Raw genomic sequence first — 21461 nt, 5'->3', positions numbered from 1 at the left:
TTCCCTTCGAGGCTGTAGATTGTCTGTACATTGGGATAGATTGGAGCTTAATAATCCCAGTTTAAGGTTGTCATGGTTCTCTACCCTAGCAATAGTCAGTGAGTCACAATTTCTTTGTGTCATTTTGCTCCCTACACTTAAGCTTCCATCTTTCTGAAGCAAGTCCTGCACATCCTGTGTGTCTCTGTGTCTGATATATCGCAAAGAGGAGAGGAAGTTGGGACCTCATTCTTACTCCAGCCAACCAACACGTCAGTTATTTCATGCTTGTCAATGAAGACAGAGACATATTCCCTGATGTAGAAGGAGTACATAGATACTTTCAGACCAATGAAGATAGGAAGGGGATGTCAGGAAAGAGGATACCATAAACTCACCCAAGAAATTCTACCCCTGTTAAAGTTGATGGTCTCCTGAGGACTACGAATGTTCTATTGAATTGCCAATAAGTTTTGTTAACACTATATTCTGTTATTCCGTCTTTTAGTCTTATGGCAATAAGGAATCCATCTATAAGCTGTTATGAATTCTGTCAGTTAGGAAACCCTGACTTTTATAGGAGAAATTAAGCAGGTTGCTCAAAATTATACAGCTACAAATGCTAGGTACTTGATTGAGGCCCAAAGTGTGGATATATATATATATATATATATATATATATATATATATATGTGTGTGTATATATATAATCTATGTCATGTGAGTGGCCAGAAAACTGGCTATATAACAAAAAGCTGAAGTTTGGCTCTTTGTCTCATTGTGACATTGAGCCAGAACATCACAGAAAGAAACAACTCTTTTTTATAATTCTCATGCTACAAATGTAAAGATGAATGCTCCTTAATTGTGTGTAGTCTAGCTGGGGCTATGGAACCAGAAGACAAAATACTGGGCTCCTAGACCAGCCAGCTACCACCTAGAGCAGCCAGGGTGGCCACACACCCTGAACAGACACCAGTGTCCTGTAATGCTTCCTTTTCCATGAGCTAGTTGCATAGGGTACAACACAAAACCTTGCCAGTAGGTCTCCCTTTCTCTCTTCCTGAATGCAATCATCTTATTCAGGTGTGTTCTTCTTGCCTCCCACAATACTTTCCCGAGACCCTCGAAAGAGTCTTGTTCAGTGAAAATGTCTTGGTTTCAATAAAGTATGCCAATTGATTAAGGGTGGAGGGATGATGGCCAAGTGGCAGTTTAACCCAATAAGCTCAAGGAATGGTGAGTCCATTAATGAATGAGACAGCCAGGACAACCATGATCACAATGTGCAGAAAGGCTTTACCATTCACTCATATTTTAATAGATGCAGAAGATGACAAGCATTGATGAGCTACACTGAAAAGACATCATTCTTACTTAAGATATTTCATAGACCAATGGCACACACCATGGGGGCTTTAATAAAGGACACTTTATTAAAAGTGTGATTTTGTGCCTAAGAGACAGGGAAATGGTTGTGTTTTTCTGGAGTTTTATGGGATGTTATAATGTGTTTATTATAGTCTTTAAGTAAAATTTATCTTTCCCAAAAATTAAGGTCTCAGGCCCCTGACTAAAAATTCTTAAGGGATACTTCAATATTTTAGGGATACCAATGATGGGTTAGAAGAGTCATCTTATGTTATCCTGGAAGGAATGAGGACATTCTAGAGTCATTGTGTCTTTTCTAAGTCTATCAGACTATTGAAATGATGGAGTCCAAATAATTGAAATTTCTCCTGAAACTTCTTGTTGGTATAGGCATATGTTTGGAACTCTAGTGTTAGCTTGTCTTCTAAGAAGGGACTTCACATAATTCTACAACATCTCAGACTACAGGGCAGGAAAGACTGAACCTCCAACAAAAATGAATCAGTGATAGGTGTGAAAACCTTCTTACCAGGAGTAGCTATGCATAACATGTGCCCATTTTAAAAACTTGAGCTCCATCTCAATCAGGACAAATATGGCTGAATGCATTTGAATCGGGTCTATAAAACAAAAAGTTTCCAGTGATAGAGATAAGTGTCAAGAAGCACATAGGAGCTAATCCTGAGTTCTATAGATGGTGTTACCATGAGCTAGATCTCTTTAGAGGGAGGAGAAGCAGGATTCGCAGCAATTTTGCAGTGGCAGGAAGGTCACACCTCATGACCTAGTGGACCTGTAATGTTCTTGAGTTGGGCAAGTTAGTGTTTAACCTAATGCATGCATATGTGAAGCTATGTGTGCGGAGACCAAAGAACAATTGCTGTTCTTGAGCAGTTTTAATTGGCATTGCTTTGCCATGTAGACAGGACTTGCTGGCCAGTGTTTAGTGACCTGTCTTCTGTAGGAGTCCAAGTTATATGAGTTGTAAAGCAAAAAACAATCAGTACAAACGTATATTAGATTAGTTTGCTTTGACAACTTCTCAGTATCTAGGTTATTAATAAAACCAAGAATATGTCATAATAATAGAGATTAGAAATTCACAAATTCAATTGATATAGGACTGACTATATGTTGTCTTGAAAGGCCCACAACGTGAGGACTCCCCCACGTTCTGACTCAGGAGAGGCGACACCCCAAAATCACCCACAAGAAATGGTCTTGCTGCAAACTGCAAGAGGATTTTTATTCAAGAGCGCTCTTGGGCCCACAGTCATACACCACGCAGGGGTAGAGGACCATGGCACCCCGAGTAGCTGGATAAGGGGGTATTTAAAGGAAGAAACCACAACGCAAGGAGGTGGGGAGGTCGTTGTTGGAAAATACCAAAAATACCAGTTAAGAGTCACAAGGAAGTGCAAAGTCACAAGTGTCAGGTTATCTCTCAAGACAGTTTCTAAGAGCCCCTAACAACCTAAGAGCCCCTAACAATAGCACATTTGCATTGCAAGTTCCAGTAATGGTCAGGGTGACTTTCTTTGAATGAACACTCTTTGAACCCAGGAAGCAGGTGGATGGAGGAAGGAATGTCACTATCTGTTTTATGACCAGCACACCTCAGAGCACTGAGCCACAGAGGCCACATTCCCAAGCTTGGGCCTAAAGGCCTAGAATTTTGTTTTTACGTTTTACTTCTTTCATTCTGAATATTCCAACGGAGTATTTTACCTAGTTTCCTCCCAGCTTTGATTGCCTCCAAATGTATCAGACCAGCTGCAGCCACTTTTTGTCTATGACTCACTCCATATATATTTTTCCTATCCTCTTGTAGGTAAATATAAATACAGCAGGATGTGTGGAGGCCAGAGATTAAAGTTGGCTGCAATCTTTTGCTGTCTACCTTGACATTGTTTGTTGAGACAAAGTATCTTCTTTTGTTTCTGTGTGTGTGTGTGTGTGTGTGTCTGTGTCTGTGTCTCTGTGTGTCTGTGTGTGTCTGACATGCATTCTCTCTCTAACAAGATTGCTAAAAAATGAAGGGTAAAGGGTGTATTTGAATTCTAATGATTTGCTCTTTCTTTTTCTCCTTGTATTTTTCTGTAAAATCTGAGACTTGAAAAAGTCAGTATATACCCCTCCATCCTTTTCAGTTTTTACATTGCCTGGAAGAAAGAATTATCTTCCTCTGATATGACTTAGAATCCAGGTAGAAATTTCTTTTTTTTTTTAATTTTCTATTAGATATTTTCTTCATTTACATTTCAAATACTATCCCAAAAGTCCCCTATAGCCTCCCCCCACCCTGCTGCCATATTCACCCACTCCCTCTTCTTGGCCCTGGCATTTTCCTGTGCTGGGGTATATAAAGTTTGCAATACCAAGGGGCCTCTCTTCCCAATGATGGCCAACTAGGCCAGCTTCTGCTACATATGCAACTAGAGACTTGAGCTCTGGGGATACTGGTTAGTTCATATTGTTATTCCACCTATAGAGTTGCAGACCCCTTCAGGTCCTTGGGTACTTTCTCTAGCTCCTTCTTTAGGAGCCCTGTGTTCCATAAGATAGATAACTGTGAGCATCTACTTCTGTATTTGCCAGGCACTGGCCTAGCCTCACATATTCTTTTGTCAGGAATTTACTATTTAGGCTAACCTGGGTGAACAGTGCTTTGTAGAGATCCATCTGTTTCTGTATCACCATCACTGGGATTACAAGTGCACATCACTAAAGAAAGCCTCGTGTACTTGTGTTCTAAGGATGGAACTCAGACTTCAAACACTCACCTACACAGCATCTCCCAGCCCAGCCTCTAATCTGATAAAGAAACTAGTCATCTAATTTAGAGGCTCTTCTAATTTCAGAAACAGTTTACATGAAGAGTAGATACATCAGCAAACAAGCTGTTTTCAAAAGGTATTATTTTGAGAGTCTGGGTGCTAATGAGTTTGTGGGGAAAAACTTAAGCTCATTACAATATGCACACAAGGTAATTGTACTGGCTAGTTTTGTGTCAACTTGACACAGCTGGAGTTATCACAGAGAAAGGAGCTTCAGGAAATGCCTTCAGGAAATCCAACTAAGGATTTTTGTAAGGTATTTTCTCAATTAGTGATCAAGGGGGAAAGGCCCCTTGTGGGTGGAACCATCTCTGTGCTGGTAGTCTTGGGTTCTTCTATAAGAGAGTAGGCTGAGCAAGCCAGGGGAAGCAAGCTAATAAAGAACATCTCTCCATGGCTTCTACATCAGCTCCTGCTTTCTGACCTGCTTGAGTTCCAGTCCTGACTTCCTTGGTGATGAACAGCAGTATGGAAGTGTAAGCCCAATAAACCCTTTCCTCCCCAAAGTGCTTCTTGGTCATGATGTTTGTGCAGGAATAGAAACCCTGGCTAAGATAAATTGGTACCAGCATAATGGGGTATTCCTGTGACAACCTGACCATGTTTGGGGGAGGACTGTGGAAGGACGTTGGAACTTTGGGATAGAAGATCCATTCAGCATTAAGTGCTCTCTCAGACATTGTATAAGAGGTTGGAAGATAATGTTGAAAACAGTGCAGAAGATGGAGGCCTGGCTTGTGAAATTTCAGAGGTAAAATTAAAGACTCTTTTCAGGGTCATTGCTATTTTGGACTGTGAAGAGTCTGTGGTTCTGGTTAGCTGGGGCTGAAGAACCAGCTGTGATTAACAAGATACCAGAACTACTAAAGCAAAACCTTGGCATTACTGGAACTATTGATGCTGGTTAGCTGGAGCTAAGAAATTAGCGGTGATTAAGGAGAGACCAGCATCATTGAGGTGACATCTTCTGGGATGTTTTCTGAGAGCACAGAGGCTGTGTTCCAGAGATAGCCAAAGTTGTACTTTGTGCTGTGGCTGGACTTGGTAATGTGTAAGGATCACCGAGGTGGTACTGGTTTTGAAGGCATAAAGGGGTCACGCAGATCAGCTGAGACTCGGCACTGTGCGAGGCCATGGAAGGCCATTGGTGAAGGTGCAGCCTCAGTTGAGATTGACAGCCCAGAACTGAAGGGGTCATGCAGCGTTTTGGAGATGCCAGTACCATGAGATGACCACCAAGAACAGCAGCAGCAGTGGAGTACAGGCAGCTGGAGCCTAGAAGACAAGGTTTGTGCTACAAAGGGCAGGGCTGGAGAAGTGACCCAAGCCCTTGGAGGAGCCCAGAAAATCGTGAGTTGTATCCCAGACATTGGACAGTTGGAGTTTAAATTTTGCTTTTGATTGTGACTGTGCCCTGATATTTTTCCCTCTTGAAGGAAGAAAGTATTTTAGTGGATCCCACAGGTAAGAGACTTAATCGTAAAAATACTTTGGATTTTAAAATATATTGGATATTTTGAAAGGATTGAACTTTTAATATGTAAAAACTGTGGGACTTTTAAAGTTATTTAGATCTTGGGGATGAATAAGAATGTAAGGGTTGAGGTTTACTAGTGATGTGTTTGTGTGTCGAGTTGACAAGGGGTCAATTGTACTGGCTAGTTTTGTGTCAACTTGACACAGCTGGAGTTATCAAGAGAAAGGAGCTTCAGTTGGGGAAATGCCTCCATGAGATCCAACTGATGACATTATTGTTAACTCCTAGGCAGTCAATGGCAAGTAAATATATTTCTCACTAGCTAATTCTGTGATTAATCATAAAATTTAGCTGCTCCTTAGTGAAATGATAGGTTTTCTCTTCTGAAGAAATGAGCTAACACAGACAAATTAAAAGAAAAAGGCAGTGGGGCATGGTGGCACATGCCTTTAATCCCAGCACTTGGGAGGAAGAGGCAGTTGGATTTCTGAGTTCGAGGTCAGCCTGGTCTACAAAGTGAGTTCCAGGACAGCCAGAGCTATACAGAGAAACCCTGTCTCAAAAACCAAAAAAAAAAAAAAAAAAAAAAAAGAAAAAAGAAAAGAAAAAGGCAGGTTTACTTGAGAACAGGCTACTGGGTAATTTCACCAGTCTCAGGGGATGATACTAAAATTAATGGTAAGCAGACTACTTTGTGGAAGCCTCTTATAGATTGTGGAGCAGGGGCAGTATGACTTAAGGTGAGGGGGATTGGGACACCAGTCTGGAATATTAGAACTGCTGGACTGGGCCTTTTTGGTACATTTTCTGCTCCTGAGGCTTTCAGAGTGTGTGGGGTTGGAGGGAGAGGGAGGAAATTAAATTTGCTGGGTCATGTGTGGGAGGAAGCAAGGAAAGCTAGGGATTCCAAGCAAACAGAAAAATGACATATGATTCATTTTTTACAGTCAACATTCATTGCAAGACTGCTGTGTATTTGTCTAATATTCAACCTGAAAGGCTCAAAGTGGGCTTGAAAATATGTATGCCAATAAAGGACAAAGTCAACAACAGAATATAGATGCCTTATTTCAATTCCCATGTAAGAGATTTTTTTTCTGCCTGTCTGAAGACATTGTTTCCAGTCTTCATAATTCTGAGATCTTTCTTGATCCAGTACTTCTCTCCCTGATCTAGAGTCTGGTAATTCCTTGAGTTTTCCTTCCCCATTTAGGGACTCTGATATCTAGGCTATGTGCCTGATGTTCCCTTGTTAGGGTCCATGATTTGCTGAAGAATGATGTCACCTACTACATACATATTGCTAATATACTTCCTTCTAAATGGCTTGAACAGAAGAAATGGAGAGGGGAAAATGGCCAATCAAAACCGAATAAAGAAAACCTACTTGTATGCTAGGTAATAGTTCAGTTGGTAAATTCTTTCCTTATAGGCACAAGGACCTGAATTTGAATTCAACAGAGTCTATTTTGCAAAATCAAGGTATTAGTGGTACATGCTTTGAAAGGCAGATTTCTAGGGCTTATTTTCAAGTTAGCCTAGCTTAATGAGCACCAGGCTAATGAGAGGTCTTATCTCAAAATAATTAAGACAGACAACACTCAAGAAGTTCTAGTTAAGTTGTCCTCTGCCCTGCCTACTTCTCTGCACCAGCATACAGACATGCTTCCACAGTTAAAGGCACTAAAATGTAAAGGCTTGCAACCGTCAAGTAGTGTCTGTGGTTCATTGATAGACCAGCCAGGAAACAAACTTATTAGCATATGTTATATCTGAAAAAGAATTAATTCAGGAACTTTTCATATCTTTTATTGAGTGTTGTAGCTATTTTTAAGAACACACACACACATACACACAGAGAATTCTGCCTGTATGTATGCCTACATACCAGAAGAGAGCACCAGATCTAATTATAGATGGTTATGAGCCACCATGTATTTTCTGGGAATTGAACAGGAGAGTTATCCTATTGTTTCAGAAATTATTATTAGAAAAGCAGTCAGTGCTCTTAAGTTCTGAGCCATCTCTGCAGCCCATCTGTCACAGTTTAAATATGAAACATCTTCTAAAGGATCATATGATTGAACCCTTGGATCCTAGCTAATAGTGCTGTTTAGGAAAATTGTGAGTTGGAAAGACTGAGTATTGGAATGATTGAGAATTGGGAAGATTTCTCTTGGGAGGAAGTGATATACATATACATATACGTATACGTGTGTGTGTGTGTGTGTGTGTGTGTGTGTTTCGAGAGAATTTCCCAACTCTTGTTTAAATACTAGGGTCACACTCTAAAGAATAATTTTTTCACTCAAATCTGTATATTTAAATATAGCTATCTGGAAGACTTCAGGTTCCTGAAGGAATGGTTTTATAAACATCTTCAAGAAGTTTACAAATTTTAAAAAACTTCAAATTTTGAGTTCTCTGACTATATTTTTAAAATCTCTACAATGTTTGAAGATTTTTCATGTTCTTACAAAATAATTTTTCTTTTTCTTTACACAGAACTGACAAATCCACTTATTGAATTGTCATCTAATTGTTTCAGAAGTTATTAAGTGACAAATCTTTCTCAAAGGAGAACACTGACATGATGACATATTAGTGGGATGAAGGAGGTGCATAAAGAACATGCCTGAACTGTAACTAGAATACCCAGCAGGGAAAGAGAAGCAAAATACAAGAACACTGGGGCTCCTAGATCAAGCCTTTTCTGGTCTGGGAGAGAAGCAGCACTAAACTTGCTTGGCAGAGTACCTGGTCATCACTCAGGAATCCCTGGAAGTATAGTCACTTCTATGTATCCAACCACATTAGCAATACAGTCTTAGTGTTTGCAGGTGTGGGAAAAGCTATCTCAATGGATAGGACACCCAGATCTGACCTCTAAGTAGAGTTTTTGTCAAGCACAGATTCCCTGTTATCTCTTCACTAAGGTGGCTTAGGTTATCTTTCTTATACACTATATGCATTTTTTCTGTGCATGTGCAAACATCTTTGTGTTTTGATTTGGGAGTGTATGTGCACATGTATGTGTGGGTATATGTATCCTGTGCATATGAGCAGAGTCCAGAGAAAGACAGAAAGTACTCTGCTCTGACAGTCTTTGACTTATTCTCTTGAGACAAGGCCTCTGACTGGTCCTTGAGCTACCTGGCAGCCAGAATGTTCATCGGTCTTTCAATCTCAGTCCTGCACAGCTCTGGGCTTACAAATGTGTGGAACCACACCTGGTATTTGAACTCAGATCTTAATGCTAATGCAGCAAGTTACCTTTTTATGTAATGTAGCCATGTGAGCCTTATGTGTATACCTTCTGTTCTCATTAACATACAGCATTCACATAGACACAATGTCTGAAACAGCAGCACATCACAGAAGCAGCTACCTTAGACTAAGTCCATGGCCAGGAGATTACGCACTCAATATTTCTATGTCCATCTCAAGCAGATCCTCAGTCAGCAAAGATGCTTATCCGGCTAAGTCCTTGTCCCTTATAGATACTAAGCTTATCATTCTCTTAATAGAAGTCTGGACATCTATCATTGCAGCTTGTCATAAAAATAGAAAGATGACACAAAAATGTAGCCAAATATTTATAAAGTTAAAATCACTTCAAGGGAAAAGGTACCATACAGTTTGATCTATTGACAAGCCTGAAACACATATCTCCCCAGCCTCACACAGAGCTTTACGGTATCCTTTCCATGCATTTGTCTGTCTCTTACAGAAGATTGACACATCTTACTTTAAAAATCAACTTAATCTATAGTGTCAGACATGCTTGATATACTAAAATATACTCACACAAGACAGGAAATGAGAGACCCAGGATTCTTTGAAAACTCCGGCATAGTTCTAAAGGACCCTTGTTTTTAATTTTTTTGTGGTAGTCCTGTTTTGTTTGTAGATGTGTGTGTGTGTATGTATGTGTGTGTGTGTGTGTTTGTGTGTGTGTGTGTGTGTGTGTGTGTAAATGAATGTGATGAAGGTCATGAATATTGGATCTACAAGAGTTAGACTTATAGGTGGTTCTGACCCACCATACATTGATGAGGAAAACTGAAATGAACTCAGGTCTCTGCTTTTTTACCTAATGAGCATTCTCTTCATCTTTGGGCACCTCTTTTCTGAGATAACTTTGAAGGGAAAAAAATCGCTATTACCTTCATCTGTAGACTGTAGCTAAGTTTCTGATACATTCTCGGGTTACAAAATGAAATAACTATTTTTAATGAAAATGGGAGATGTTAAACACATATTATGGGTCCAGTTGGTATTTTCCTGTAGTTCAGAACAGTATTTAAAGTATTTTGATACTCTCAGACATAGAGAAATATTTTCCCCATGTGAATCACTGTAACCAGGCATAGAAAACAAATCAACAATCATGAAACAAATCAACTCCAGCACTACTCCACATTTATCTTGTGGGGTGGGTCATTTATTAAACCCTGCATCCATCAATTTTCCATTATCCCTCTTTGCTCGCAGCTCACACTGAGCCAACAACAATATAGCCCTCCTTAATGGATTGTGCTTTCTGGTTTTTATATCACATTCTCTCCTTAGCACTGACTGCTATTGTGATAATGGGCTTAATAATCTTATTGAGATGAATTTCCTTTGAGCTTCTTTTCTTTGTTTTTAAGCCAGGGAGAGTCTTTTGTTTCCAGGAACCCTTCCAGGCCTGGATGCTTTCCATTTGACTGCAGGGCATGTAGACACCTGGGGTTTCAGATTTTGGCCGAGAGTTCTTTTCTTTAGGCGTCAGCAACTCCCCTAGGTTCAGCTATAGCGCCTCTTTGTCTGCTGAAAAGCCTCTGAGCCAATTTTTCTTAATGAGCCTGCCTGGGAAATAGCCCTTAACCTAAGGAGAGCTTACCTGTCCCACTGAGTTTTCAGTTTACTCAAAAAGCACTGAAATATTGTTCTTTCTTTTGTATTCAAAGCTCAAAATAAAGAAGCTGAGAGCCTGTGTACACTGGGTATCTTCTCTAAGTGTTTGCCACACACTGGCTTTAAAAGCAGTAGTCATGGTTCTCATCACTTTAGCTCTGGTCAAAGCTCATCGCGTGCATGAATCAATCACGTACAGTTTACACTTACACAGAGCTTCACAAAGGGAGGGCCTGACCAGATGCCCCACAATTACCTGATACTTTTTTAGAAATGTAAATTCTTAAACCTACTCTGAAAAACTGGTTTGGATATTCTCCAAGCAGAGCTCAGTACACTGCACCTTAACAAGCCCTGTGGGGCTATTTTGAAGCATGCTCATTTTTGAAAATCCCTTTTACAGGTCATATGAGGTCAGCATCCTCATTACACTTGGTCTTCAAGAGAGGAAGTTAAGCTTCCTAGGGATTTACTTATCAGAGCCACAGATTATTTTAAACTTCAAAACAGAGACAAAATATATAGAGAAATCAACAGCTTAAAGATGAAACAGAAATTGTGTATATAGTAGTAAATTCTCAGTACTGAGATTTCTTGGTAGAGATTTCTTGGTTGGTAAAGTGCTTGGTATGCAAACTAAGGATCTGAACCAAGAGAAAATTTGGGGTTTTGGGTGTACCTTTATAATCCAAGCACTGGACAGGTAGAGACATGTGGATTCCTAGGATCTGCGGGTTAACCAGCAGAGTCAAATTCAAGGGATCCAGGCTACTGAGAAAACCTGGCTCCAAAAATACATAGAGGACAGACACATGTTAGGTTAGACCTCCACATGCAATCACACACATGTGCATGCACATCATTACACACACAGACACACACACACAAACACATATCTCAGTAAAGAAGAAGCAATTAGAAATAACTCTCACTTTTGCAGACACTATAATACTTCATGTGATTCAGTAATTTTTAAAGAGGCAAAAAGTGTTAAAATTGAAATATTAACTCTGACTTCTATTCTAAAGAGAAAGTCTTCAGAACATATTTGGTATATATATATATATATATATATATATATATATATATATATATATTAAGCATACTATTATGAGTTGAACTTCCTAAAAAACTTAGAGTACTGTAACAAGAAGATTCATTTCATTTCATAGCAGTGGATTTAGAAGAGTTAATTTTAAACAGATATCCAACTGCAAATGCAAGCATGGTAGTGACTACAATTATCTGCTTATTTACACACAGTGTCCATGAGTATTAATTCTGAAGTCTACATGTTGACTCCATGTCCAAGGAATGTTATTAAGTACCACCTGTGTACACAGGTAAATGTAGAAAAGCACTAGCTTACTGAAGAGGCTATACCCAAAGCAGGCAATACCCTGAAACATCAATGCAAATTTTCACTTAAGAAAGAAAAATGGATTGGCAACAGGCTCTTGATAGGAGTCCACAGTCCTCCATAATTTTGTGGCCATCAATCAAGTAAGGGCAATACCCCAAGCCTCTCCATAGGTAGAGGACATGACCACAGGTCATGTAGTCTCAAGACAGATCTTCATTTTAATGAGGTACCTAAAGGCCTGGAGGTTTAGCCAATAAACTCCCTTCCCAGGCATTCCTCCTTGCAAAAGATATTTAACCCCAGGCCCTTCCTGAGAAAGTGGTGTATGGTTTTACTCATTGCTACTCTCCACCATGACAATAAATTCTTTAAAACCATAGACTGTCTCTTTTCATCAGGATCTACCATGAGGAGCCATGGAACAGGCCTTCTAAAGAGTCAGCCACTAATCTCTTGCAGAAGACCTCTCAGGCTCCCAGCTATGGCCTCCACCAATCTAAGCCACCCTCTGGACAGGCCAAGGACTCTCCTCCTCTCAGGACCCAGCAGGGGCTATCCCCACTTTTCCCCCTCAACCCTGGGATTTAATGTAAACATTGTCATATATATTTGAATATTTTTAGAACTGTGAGTGGTGGCTGGCTGTTCAGCATACTCAGAATAGAGTACAGAATCCTCAGATGTAATCCTACAAATAGCAATGTTGGACAAGTGACATAGTTGAGTTATTTAGACAAGTTATGAAAAGTGTCTGATATATATGCAGACATATCCTCAACCAATATGATGGTGAATGTCAATTTGACAAAATCTAAAATCAGTTGAGCAATGAGCCTCTGAGCATGTCTGTAGTGAACTTTCTTGTTTGTGCTTATTTACATGGGAACACTTGCCAACACTGGGCAGTGGCTTTCCCTAGCTAAGATCATGAACTAGATAAAAGTGAAGAAAGTGAGTTGAGCACTGACCTAACAACATTCACTGCTCCTTCTGATTATGGATGTCATGTGACCAGCAACTTTAATCTCTGACAAATGTGAATTCCCTGCCAAGATGGAATGTAAACTTGCACATTAAGCCAAAGTGAGCCATTTCACAGTTACTTGACTTTTCTTGGCAGAATTTTACCACAGACAATGAACATAAGAAAGTAAGATAGCCAATGACACAAGCTTACTGACAATCATATTTTATAACCATGTTTTCCAATTTTTATAGTTGACATAGAAGATTTTGTGTTTAAAACCATTGAAATTTCAATAAAGGAAGTAACACACCAATCTCTCTACAGCTGGTAGTCCAATTTCCCTTGAAATAGAACTACACTTGAACCAGGGCCTAGATGTGATCTCATTATTTCTGAATAGATACAGTACAGTTATTAGGCTACACAGTCTGGTTACAGTGAGATGGCAGAGACACTCACTGGTTAGCATTAGCATATCTTATCTTTATTCACTTGAAAAGGAAAGTATTTCCTACCCAGATGCTGTCTTCTTGCTTGTACTGTTGCCAGTTGTGCCCTGTGTCGCTGAATACCAGGCAATAGCTTGTTACCCAGTCAGAGCTCCCATATCTTCCCTGTGTGGCCACTGCTGTAATCTCTACTCTGTTTCCCAAGTCCAATTGCAGCCACTGATGGGCACTGGAATCTGCTGGAGACCAACCACCAGTTCCTGGAATATAGTGAAAGAAAGACTTGTAATAATGCCTTAGGAAGTCACCATTTCTTATGCCAAAGATCAATGAAACTATGTTCAATTATGGCACAGCTTTTGTTTCTGAACTTAAGCTCCTAGTACTTTCAGAACCAATTTTCTAACCTATATCCCAGGGTATCTGGTCCAGGGAAAGGGCAGTGTTTATTGGGGCCAACTTCATTCCTCTTTCTTTCCTTCTAATATTCATCTCTCTTTAGCTCCATTTTTTCCTTTCTCTGTCCAAATCTGTACGATGAACCTACTAGAGGACTCATATCTCAGTGTGGATACAGAGCTGAAAGACAGATTTCATTAAGCATTCCATGGGCTTTATTGATTACTTTAACCTTTATTCTCCATGAGGAAAATGCTTGGAGAAGGGAAATGAAAGGTTCAAAGAAAGTCTGTAAGGAACCTTCACAAGAGAAAGACAGAAGTTACAATGCTGGTACAGGATACAGAATGTCTTAGCAGGTGCTTAGAAAGGCCTTTTTGTTTTTCCCGCCCGGAGCTCGTGTCTCTAGCTGCATATGTATCAGAAGATGGCCTAGTATGCCATCATTGGGAAGAGAGGCCCCTTGGTCTTGCAAACTTTATATGCCTAAAACAGAGCCAGTAAAGCCAAAACCTGAGTCCAGGGTAGCCATGCCTGGAAAGGTGGGAAGCAGATAGTTCTATAATCATCCACGTGCTAGGAACAGAAGAGGAATTGATACATATGCAGCTGCAGTACTTGAGGACATCTGTCACATCTCACATATAACCCACTGTACTCAAAAGGGCTTTGCAATAGCTGCTTGGTTCCTAGACTAATCATGAAATTTGAACTTTGAAGTTAATCAATATTCATTTTCTTGGAATTGGAAAACCTATGCCTTAAGTTTTTGTCTCCACCTTAAGTAAGGAAAAAGTAAATCAATATAAACTTTTAATGACTGCTTAATTCTCAAGTACTCTGGAATGTCGGCTGAGGGATGCTGCAGTGTCTTTTGAGATGGACAGGTGTGTGGGAAAAATCAACCATCTTGCTGGCTCCTTTGCTGAGATCTGGATGGAAAAGTGCTTCTAAATATAGCATAATAGTTTTGCCATTTCCTTAAACTTCCATGCACATTCTCCTGATGCTCTAGTTTACCTCCTACCAAATGAAAGAGAATTTACTCAGACCTCAGCTTGGTAGCTCAAGTACTTTGTATTTATGGTCTCCATTGCAAATTCATTCAGACCTGACTTAATAGCTCAGGGACACTCTGCATTTTGGCTTCTGCTGCACAGATTGTCTTCCAGCATCAGCTTATCTGAAGTACTCTTGTTTGATAAGATTCTTTTTAGTTCCACCAACTAAATGAGATTTGAAACAGGGATGGAGAAAGGCCCATAATTGTCATCTACTTTGAAATGTGTTCTTCTTAGTGGTTAGTATGCCACAAACAAGATAGGCCCTATGGTATGCTGATACTCTCCACTCTTGTTCTAGTATGAGTTGTGTGTGTGTGTGTGTGTCTTTGTGATGTGGGGGGAGGGATGACTGATTTTCTTTTTTCATTTTTTTTTTCTTTTTATAGTAATCCAGCTATACCTACAAGACCAAGTTCTCAAGAATAAAGCTATAAGTAGACTTCTGGTTATGTCTTTCCCCCTGTTTTCATAATCCCATAACATATACAGCACAGGAGGTCTAGATGGTGCTGGAATAGTTACTGGGGAAGATGTTGAGTGTCTGCACCATCACTTGGAGGGAACCCCCCATGTACTTGTTAGACTGAACCAATCCAGAGTAGGGATAAGAATCAATGCTTATTGTGACTCAGCTACTGTATACTGGAATTTACTGTGTTCAGTATGCTTTGACTCCCTGCACAATGCCCTATGAAAGAAGTAACATACATCTCATGACATAGTGGAAGGAAGAGGTCAAAATAGTTTAAACATCCAGACAGCCAGGATTCAGATTCAGTTAAGAGAAATGCAGCTCCCTGAGATTAGGTTGTAAGAGGAAGTCATGTGGCTCATCCCCAGGGAATCTCAGGCTGAGGAGACATCTCATTGTGAAAAAGGTTTGTTCCCAACCATCCTCAGAGCCATGTGGCAGAAAGAGGGGACTATTTCAATAAGTGTTTTCACATGAACACAAACACCTCCACCACCCACAAAAACAACAGAAGCAAAAACAGAAAATGTAAAACAAATGAAGATAGGAGGAATAAATAGTAGAGGCCATAGAAGAGGAATAGGAGGGGAGGGAAAATGGGTTGGCTTGATTAAAACATATTATATATATATATATATATATATATATATATATATATATATATATCCATGTATTTCTCAATAAATAATAGAGAAAAACAAATTCAATAGGTTAATAGTCTTGGGAGGAAGCAGTTGAATCTCCTGAGATATCAGCCCAAGAAATACACACTTTCTGTTACTACTATCACTACTATTCACCATGCTCAAAAGTCCCAACTACTACGCCTACCTCTCTGCTGACTCCTTAGAACTGAAAGAGGTGCAGATTTTATTTTCCTAGGAAATTCAAGCTAAATCTTGAAGCATTCATCATGTGCAATCTCTATTGATGCTCATTTTAGAGAATTCACTTATTTTAAAAGGTAAAAAATTCAAAGTGATTTTAAACAGCGTCTCCTCAGCAACACTAAAACTTGATAGTAAGTGGATGCAAATGCTATGGATTTGGTTTATTGCTTGCATTATGTTAATTGGGTCGCTGACATTACACAGGTATTTGCACATCTGCATGTATGACATTTATTCATTTATTCATTTATCTATTTATTCAGTGTGCATTTGTCTGTCCACCTTTGGACACTTGTGTGTCAATGCATGCATGTAAAAATCAGGAAACATTTTGTGGGACTTGGTTTTCTTCTTCTGTAATGTGAATCTTAGGGATTAAAAATCAGGGAATTAGCCTTGGATGTAGATGTCTTACCTGCTGAGCCTCTTTTAAGTTGCAAATGAAAAGAGAAAATAAGATCTCACCTAAGATAGGTACAGCATCCAGAATTAAGGATGATTTTAAGACTATGTCTGATTTGGTTTCTAACACCCTATAAGCTTTACTAACTGCATACTGGGTTGTTGACATTATTTTTTCTTTCTTTTAGGCCAGATCCCATGGAGTCCAGGGTGACCTAAAATTCCTTATGTAGCTGAGGATGATATTGAACTATGAATCCCCTGCTTACATCTACAGAATGTTGGGATCACAGGTTAGTGCCATGCTGCCTGATTTTACATAATGTTGGGAATCTAACCAGGGCTTTGTGTATATTAGCTAATTACCAATTTAGCAATATATGAGTATGCTCCCCACTGTATTACTAACTTCAGGGTTTTTTTCTTTTTTTCTTGTTCTTTTCAGAAAACTTGGTGCATCTAGATCTGAGTACAAAAAATTGAGGTCAGGTCAGTACCAAGTTCTTCTCCCAGGGTTAGATTAGTGGAGGTTTTCCCAACTGTGTTCAGACCCATTGCCAGGAAGTCAGTCAGTTTATCCAACCTCATGTGACCTATAATTGACCAAGCAGGAGATTGTGAATCCTGCAACAAAGTTCTATGTTCCTAACCACATCTCACTCATAATCCTTGTTCCCACCTAAGCCATAACTCAAGTTCACTCCAGTGTTTCTCTAGATTTTCAGGGAAATCCGTAATTGTATTTCATTTGAAAACATTACTTATTGTATTAGTATGTGCATGTGGGTTGGTAGGAGTATCCCATGGTGTCCACATGTAGGTCAGAGGACAACTGTGTGTGTTGATTCTACCCTTCCATCCTGTAGACCATGTGGATTGCACCTAGGTCATTCAGCTTGGCAGCAAGTACCTCTACCCGCTGATCTATTCCCAAACTGTTATTTTATTACCCAGGTATCAGGAAATAAACCAGGCCTAGCACCAGTGTTGAGAATGTAACTAGAGACTTTAACTCCATTTTTCTGGCTTCAGGCTTATGCCATAGGTTTAGCAGTGACTAAAAATCATAAGCATGTACAAACCACTTGTATAAAGCATAATCAAACTTTAAATAAAGCAAATAAACTTGTCTTTTTACCTTGGCAAACCTCTCTCTCAGCCTTCTATGCCACCTTGCTGATAACTTGAATGCAGGCTGGGAAGATTCTGATTGTGAAACAGAATAACTCATGGGGAAGTCAGAACTCCCTCCATTCTACCTGTTTTTCTTTTCCTCCTCCTCAAAAATGGAAATGAGAATAGATGCATGTCCCACATTGAAAATGAAACACAGTGAAAAGAACATAGTTTCATTTCAGGGAAACTAAATAGCAGGCATTCCAAAATAGTCTCCATCTGTACAAGGCTAACTGAACGAGTTAGATGTGACATCCAATGCTTTCACAATAATAGGTTATAAGGACAATGGCGTATTTTATTTTATTTCTTTTTATTTTGTGCATATGTACGGCCATGTGTGTGCTTGTATGAATCTGCATAGATGATTTGGGTTCTTGTGCATATGTGTCTGAAAGTCAGAGTTAAGTGTTTACTGTCTATCTGTATTGCACTCCATTTTGGTTTTGAGGCAAGATCTCTCCCTGATGTCCTATTTAACTTCACCCTAACATAGCCTAGAGACATCTAGGCTCTGATCAATTGAGAGATTGCTCAGATAAGCCTGTAGGGATGATCTTGACTATTAATCGATTTGGAGGCCCAGATCCACAGTGGACAACTCCCTTCCTTTGACAGGAGATGGTGGGTTTTATAAAGACGCTAACAAAGTAGAAGCCTGTGATTAAGCCAGCAAAGTGTAGTGTTCAATGTTTTCAGCCTCCAGGTTCCTGCTTGAGTTCCTGCACCAAATACTCTCAAAGATGGAAGTGACTTGTAAGTGTAAGCCAAAGAAAACTTTTCCTCCTCTAAGTTGCTTTAGACCAGTGTTTTATCATAGCACCAGAAAGCAAACTCAAACATTGGCATAAAATGATTCAGCTATACTTGCCAAGGAATAGCCAGGCATAACTTTTCTCCTCCTTCCCAGTGCAGTAATTTCTGACATTCAGGCTTTGTTGTAGAAATATTAAGGCCAATCCCAGGTTTCTACCTCACCTTTTTCTTTATTTACTAGATAAAAGATACACACAACTTTTAAATTACAATAAGCCTTAGTCAGCACAAGAACTGGGTTGATATCTACCCTCTATGCTGTTGTATCTATTTCCCAGCCAATAATCCCATTTCATAATTTGCCATGTTTTGTCTGGGCTGCTCTTAACTCCCGATTTGCTAATCCACATGGTCATTTGACTCACCTAAGCCATGGTGGCTTTCTCCTTTCTCTACCTTTTTTTGCCCCTAGTTATTTTCCTTTGATCCCAAGTCTAGGAACCCTAAACCTCTTCTGCCCAGATATTGGCTGTTAGCATCATTATTTAGCAAATCTGAAATAACTTGTGGGCAAGGTCATTTAGTGTTCTTGAGCCTAGTTGCAGACTCTCTTTACTGGGCCAACCAGGTCTGGCTATTGCGTGATGTCGAGTATCCTAACACAAGCCTCGATGCTTCTACAGTAAGCACTTTAAAAATTTACCTACTAACCCAGGTCTTGACTCGTTTTTAACCATAAAGTAAATCTTATAATTAACATGTTTCCAAGTCCCATGTCTCCCCACACATCACACAGATGTCTATGAAGAGCAAACATTTTTTCACAAATGAAGGGGGAGCTAGCAGGAAGGACAAGCTGTAGCCTCAGTTATGACACACTTGATGACCCTGTAAGCCAGTATTCAAAATTATTTTATAGACAGATATACTAAGTGAGTAAAACACTGTAAAAAGTAAGCAGAGAACTCATGGCTGGCAAGCTGGCTCATTCAATAGAGACATCATTTGCCTTTCAAACATAAATCTAGAGTTCAAACCCAAACACCCATACTCACATAAAGAACATAATGGCTCATAGCTGCTATATTAGTTTTAGGAAGGAGGAGACAAATAGAACACTGAGGCTGAGGCTCACTGACAAGCCTACTTGGTGAGTTTCAGAAGTTTCAGGCCTTTGTAAAACCTGTCTCCTATTATTGTTGTTGTTTTGTTGTTGTTACTACTACCAATAGTAATAATAATAATAATTATTATTATCATTGTTATAATTATAATAATGATAAGCAGCAGTAGTAGTAAGGTGGGTTGAGTCTGAAAATCACACGAGATTATCTTTTGACATACACACACACACACATAAATACACATACTTAACACTCATGAGAGGCTCTTCTATGAACATGACACTGCATCATGTATGTAAGAGGAATAACATTATGCTCATATGTGCTTGCATCTGCAACATTTAGCAGGACACCTGTTCCTCTTTGTAGAACACTCTCACCCATATGAAACTGGGTCTGTGCTGAGCAAAAACTCTTACGGCTGGAACATAGTTGGATGAACACTTCTTGTGGCACCAGGCATGTACAGCATGACAGGATGATACAGGTGACTGTTACTCATTTACCAAAGTTCCAGTTTAAGGGATAACAAGGTCCAAGAAGAAAACTAAATAGCAACTTCAAAATTACTCAATGTGATTTTTAAAAAAGAATAGAATTCTATAGGATAGGCCTAGAATGATAGCTTAATTACCATTCATCTGGAGGAATCAAGGTGGGTTCCTAGCACCTTTATCAGGCAAGCTCACAACTATCTATAAATCTGGGTACATGGTATCCCATTACTTATTCTGGCTTCTACAAATAAGTGGCACATACACAGAGAGATATAAGAAACATGGATCTATCTATCTATCTATCTACCTACCTACTTATCTGCAGAGATAAAAAGAGAGAGAGAGAGAGAGAGAGAGAGAGAGAGAGAGAGAGAGAGAGAGAGAGAGAGAGATAGGGAATAGGGATATATATATATACCTGGGGTGGGGCTGATTGAGACAAATTTGCAAAGAAAAGCAAAGTAATTCCTAACAGGAGATTCTTGGAGAGGGAGGACACCTTTGTGTCTGAATCAGACCCAGTTATATTAAAGAGATGTGCGCCACTGGTGCAATGTTGGAAGAATCTTTTGGGGGTCCTGTTACTTCAGTTCCTCTGGATATCAAATATGAAACAAAGACTTCAGTGCAAATAATTCATTCGTACATGACACCAGGAGACTAGTGAAGGTAAGAAAACTGTGTGAAAGGCAGCCCTTTCTCATGGAACTCTAAATCTGGGTGTAAATGAGATGTCTGTTCTACCATCACAGGGGGTGCCCACAGTTATCACAGCATAGTGGGAATAAGCTGGGGGATTTGAAGACTGACTCTGACAGGAAGTGATTAAGGAATGCATCAGGATAGGCAGAGTCAAAGGCATTGCTGAGCAAAGAGAAAAAGACCTTGATGTAGCCTTGATGTGGAGCTTTTCTGCTGGGGCATTCTTTGCCTCTGAATATTCCCTGACAGGGAGCAAAGCTGTGAGAGCTAGCTGCACACCAAAGCTCTGTACTGTGATGACCTTCAGTGAATAGTTTCTGTCAAGTGTGGGGTTAGGGAGTAATCAGCCATTGACAGCAGCCTTTTTCTCATATCAGCTGGGAAGAAAACATATCTTGGGTCTGTGCGTGAGTATTTAACCCTTAAACAGCATCTCCAAGTACCAGGAAATCAGAAGCCTGGCCAGGAATCTAATTTTAGTCTCAGTTCCCTTAAGGTGTTTATAGGGTTCAAATGCTGGACTTTGGGGCATCAAAGGGATGATGGTAATAAATGAGTACCTTTAATAGATGTGACCCTCCTGCCCACTTCTACCACATGCTCAGAATTGTGTGGTTTATTTCCTATAATGCAGCAT

The 21461-nt window shown here is 39.7% G+C and overlaps 1 protein-coding gene across 1 annotated transcript in view; it reads right to left on the bottom strand.

Annotated features, from left to right (window-relative positions):
* Window positions 1–21461, bottom strand: part of LOC110291812 (contactin-associated protein like 5-2) — a 718290-nt gene that overhangs the window by 527343 nt on the left and 169486 nt on the right. The window contains exon 3 of the mRNA XM_029482783.2: window positions 13409–13602. Coding sequence (XP_029338643.1) covers window positions 13409–13602 — 194 coding nt within the window. The remainder of the gene's footprint in view (window positions 1–13408; window positions 13603–21461) is intronic.

This window comes from Mus caroli, unplaced genomic scaffold (genome assembly GCF_978045245.1).
Source record: "Mus caroli unplaced genomic scaffold, Mus_caroli_1 scaffold_1, whole genome shotgun sequence".
In the NCBI taxonomy this organism is placed as follows: Eukaryota; Metazoa; Chordata; class Mammalia; order Rodentia; family Muridae; genus Mus; species Mus caroli.
Note: the sequence above shows the minus strand (reverse complement) of the source record. Positions and strands in the feature narration are given on the sequence as shown.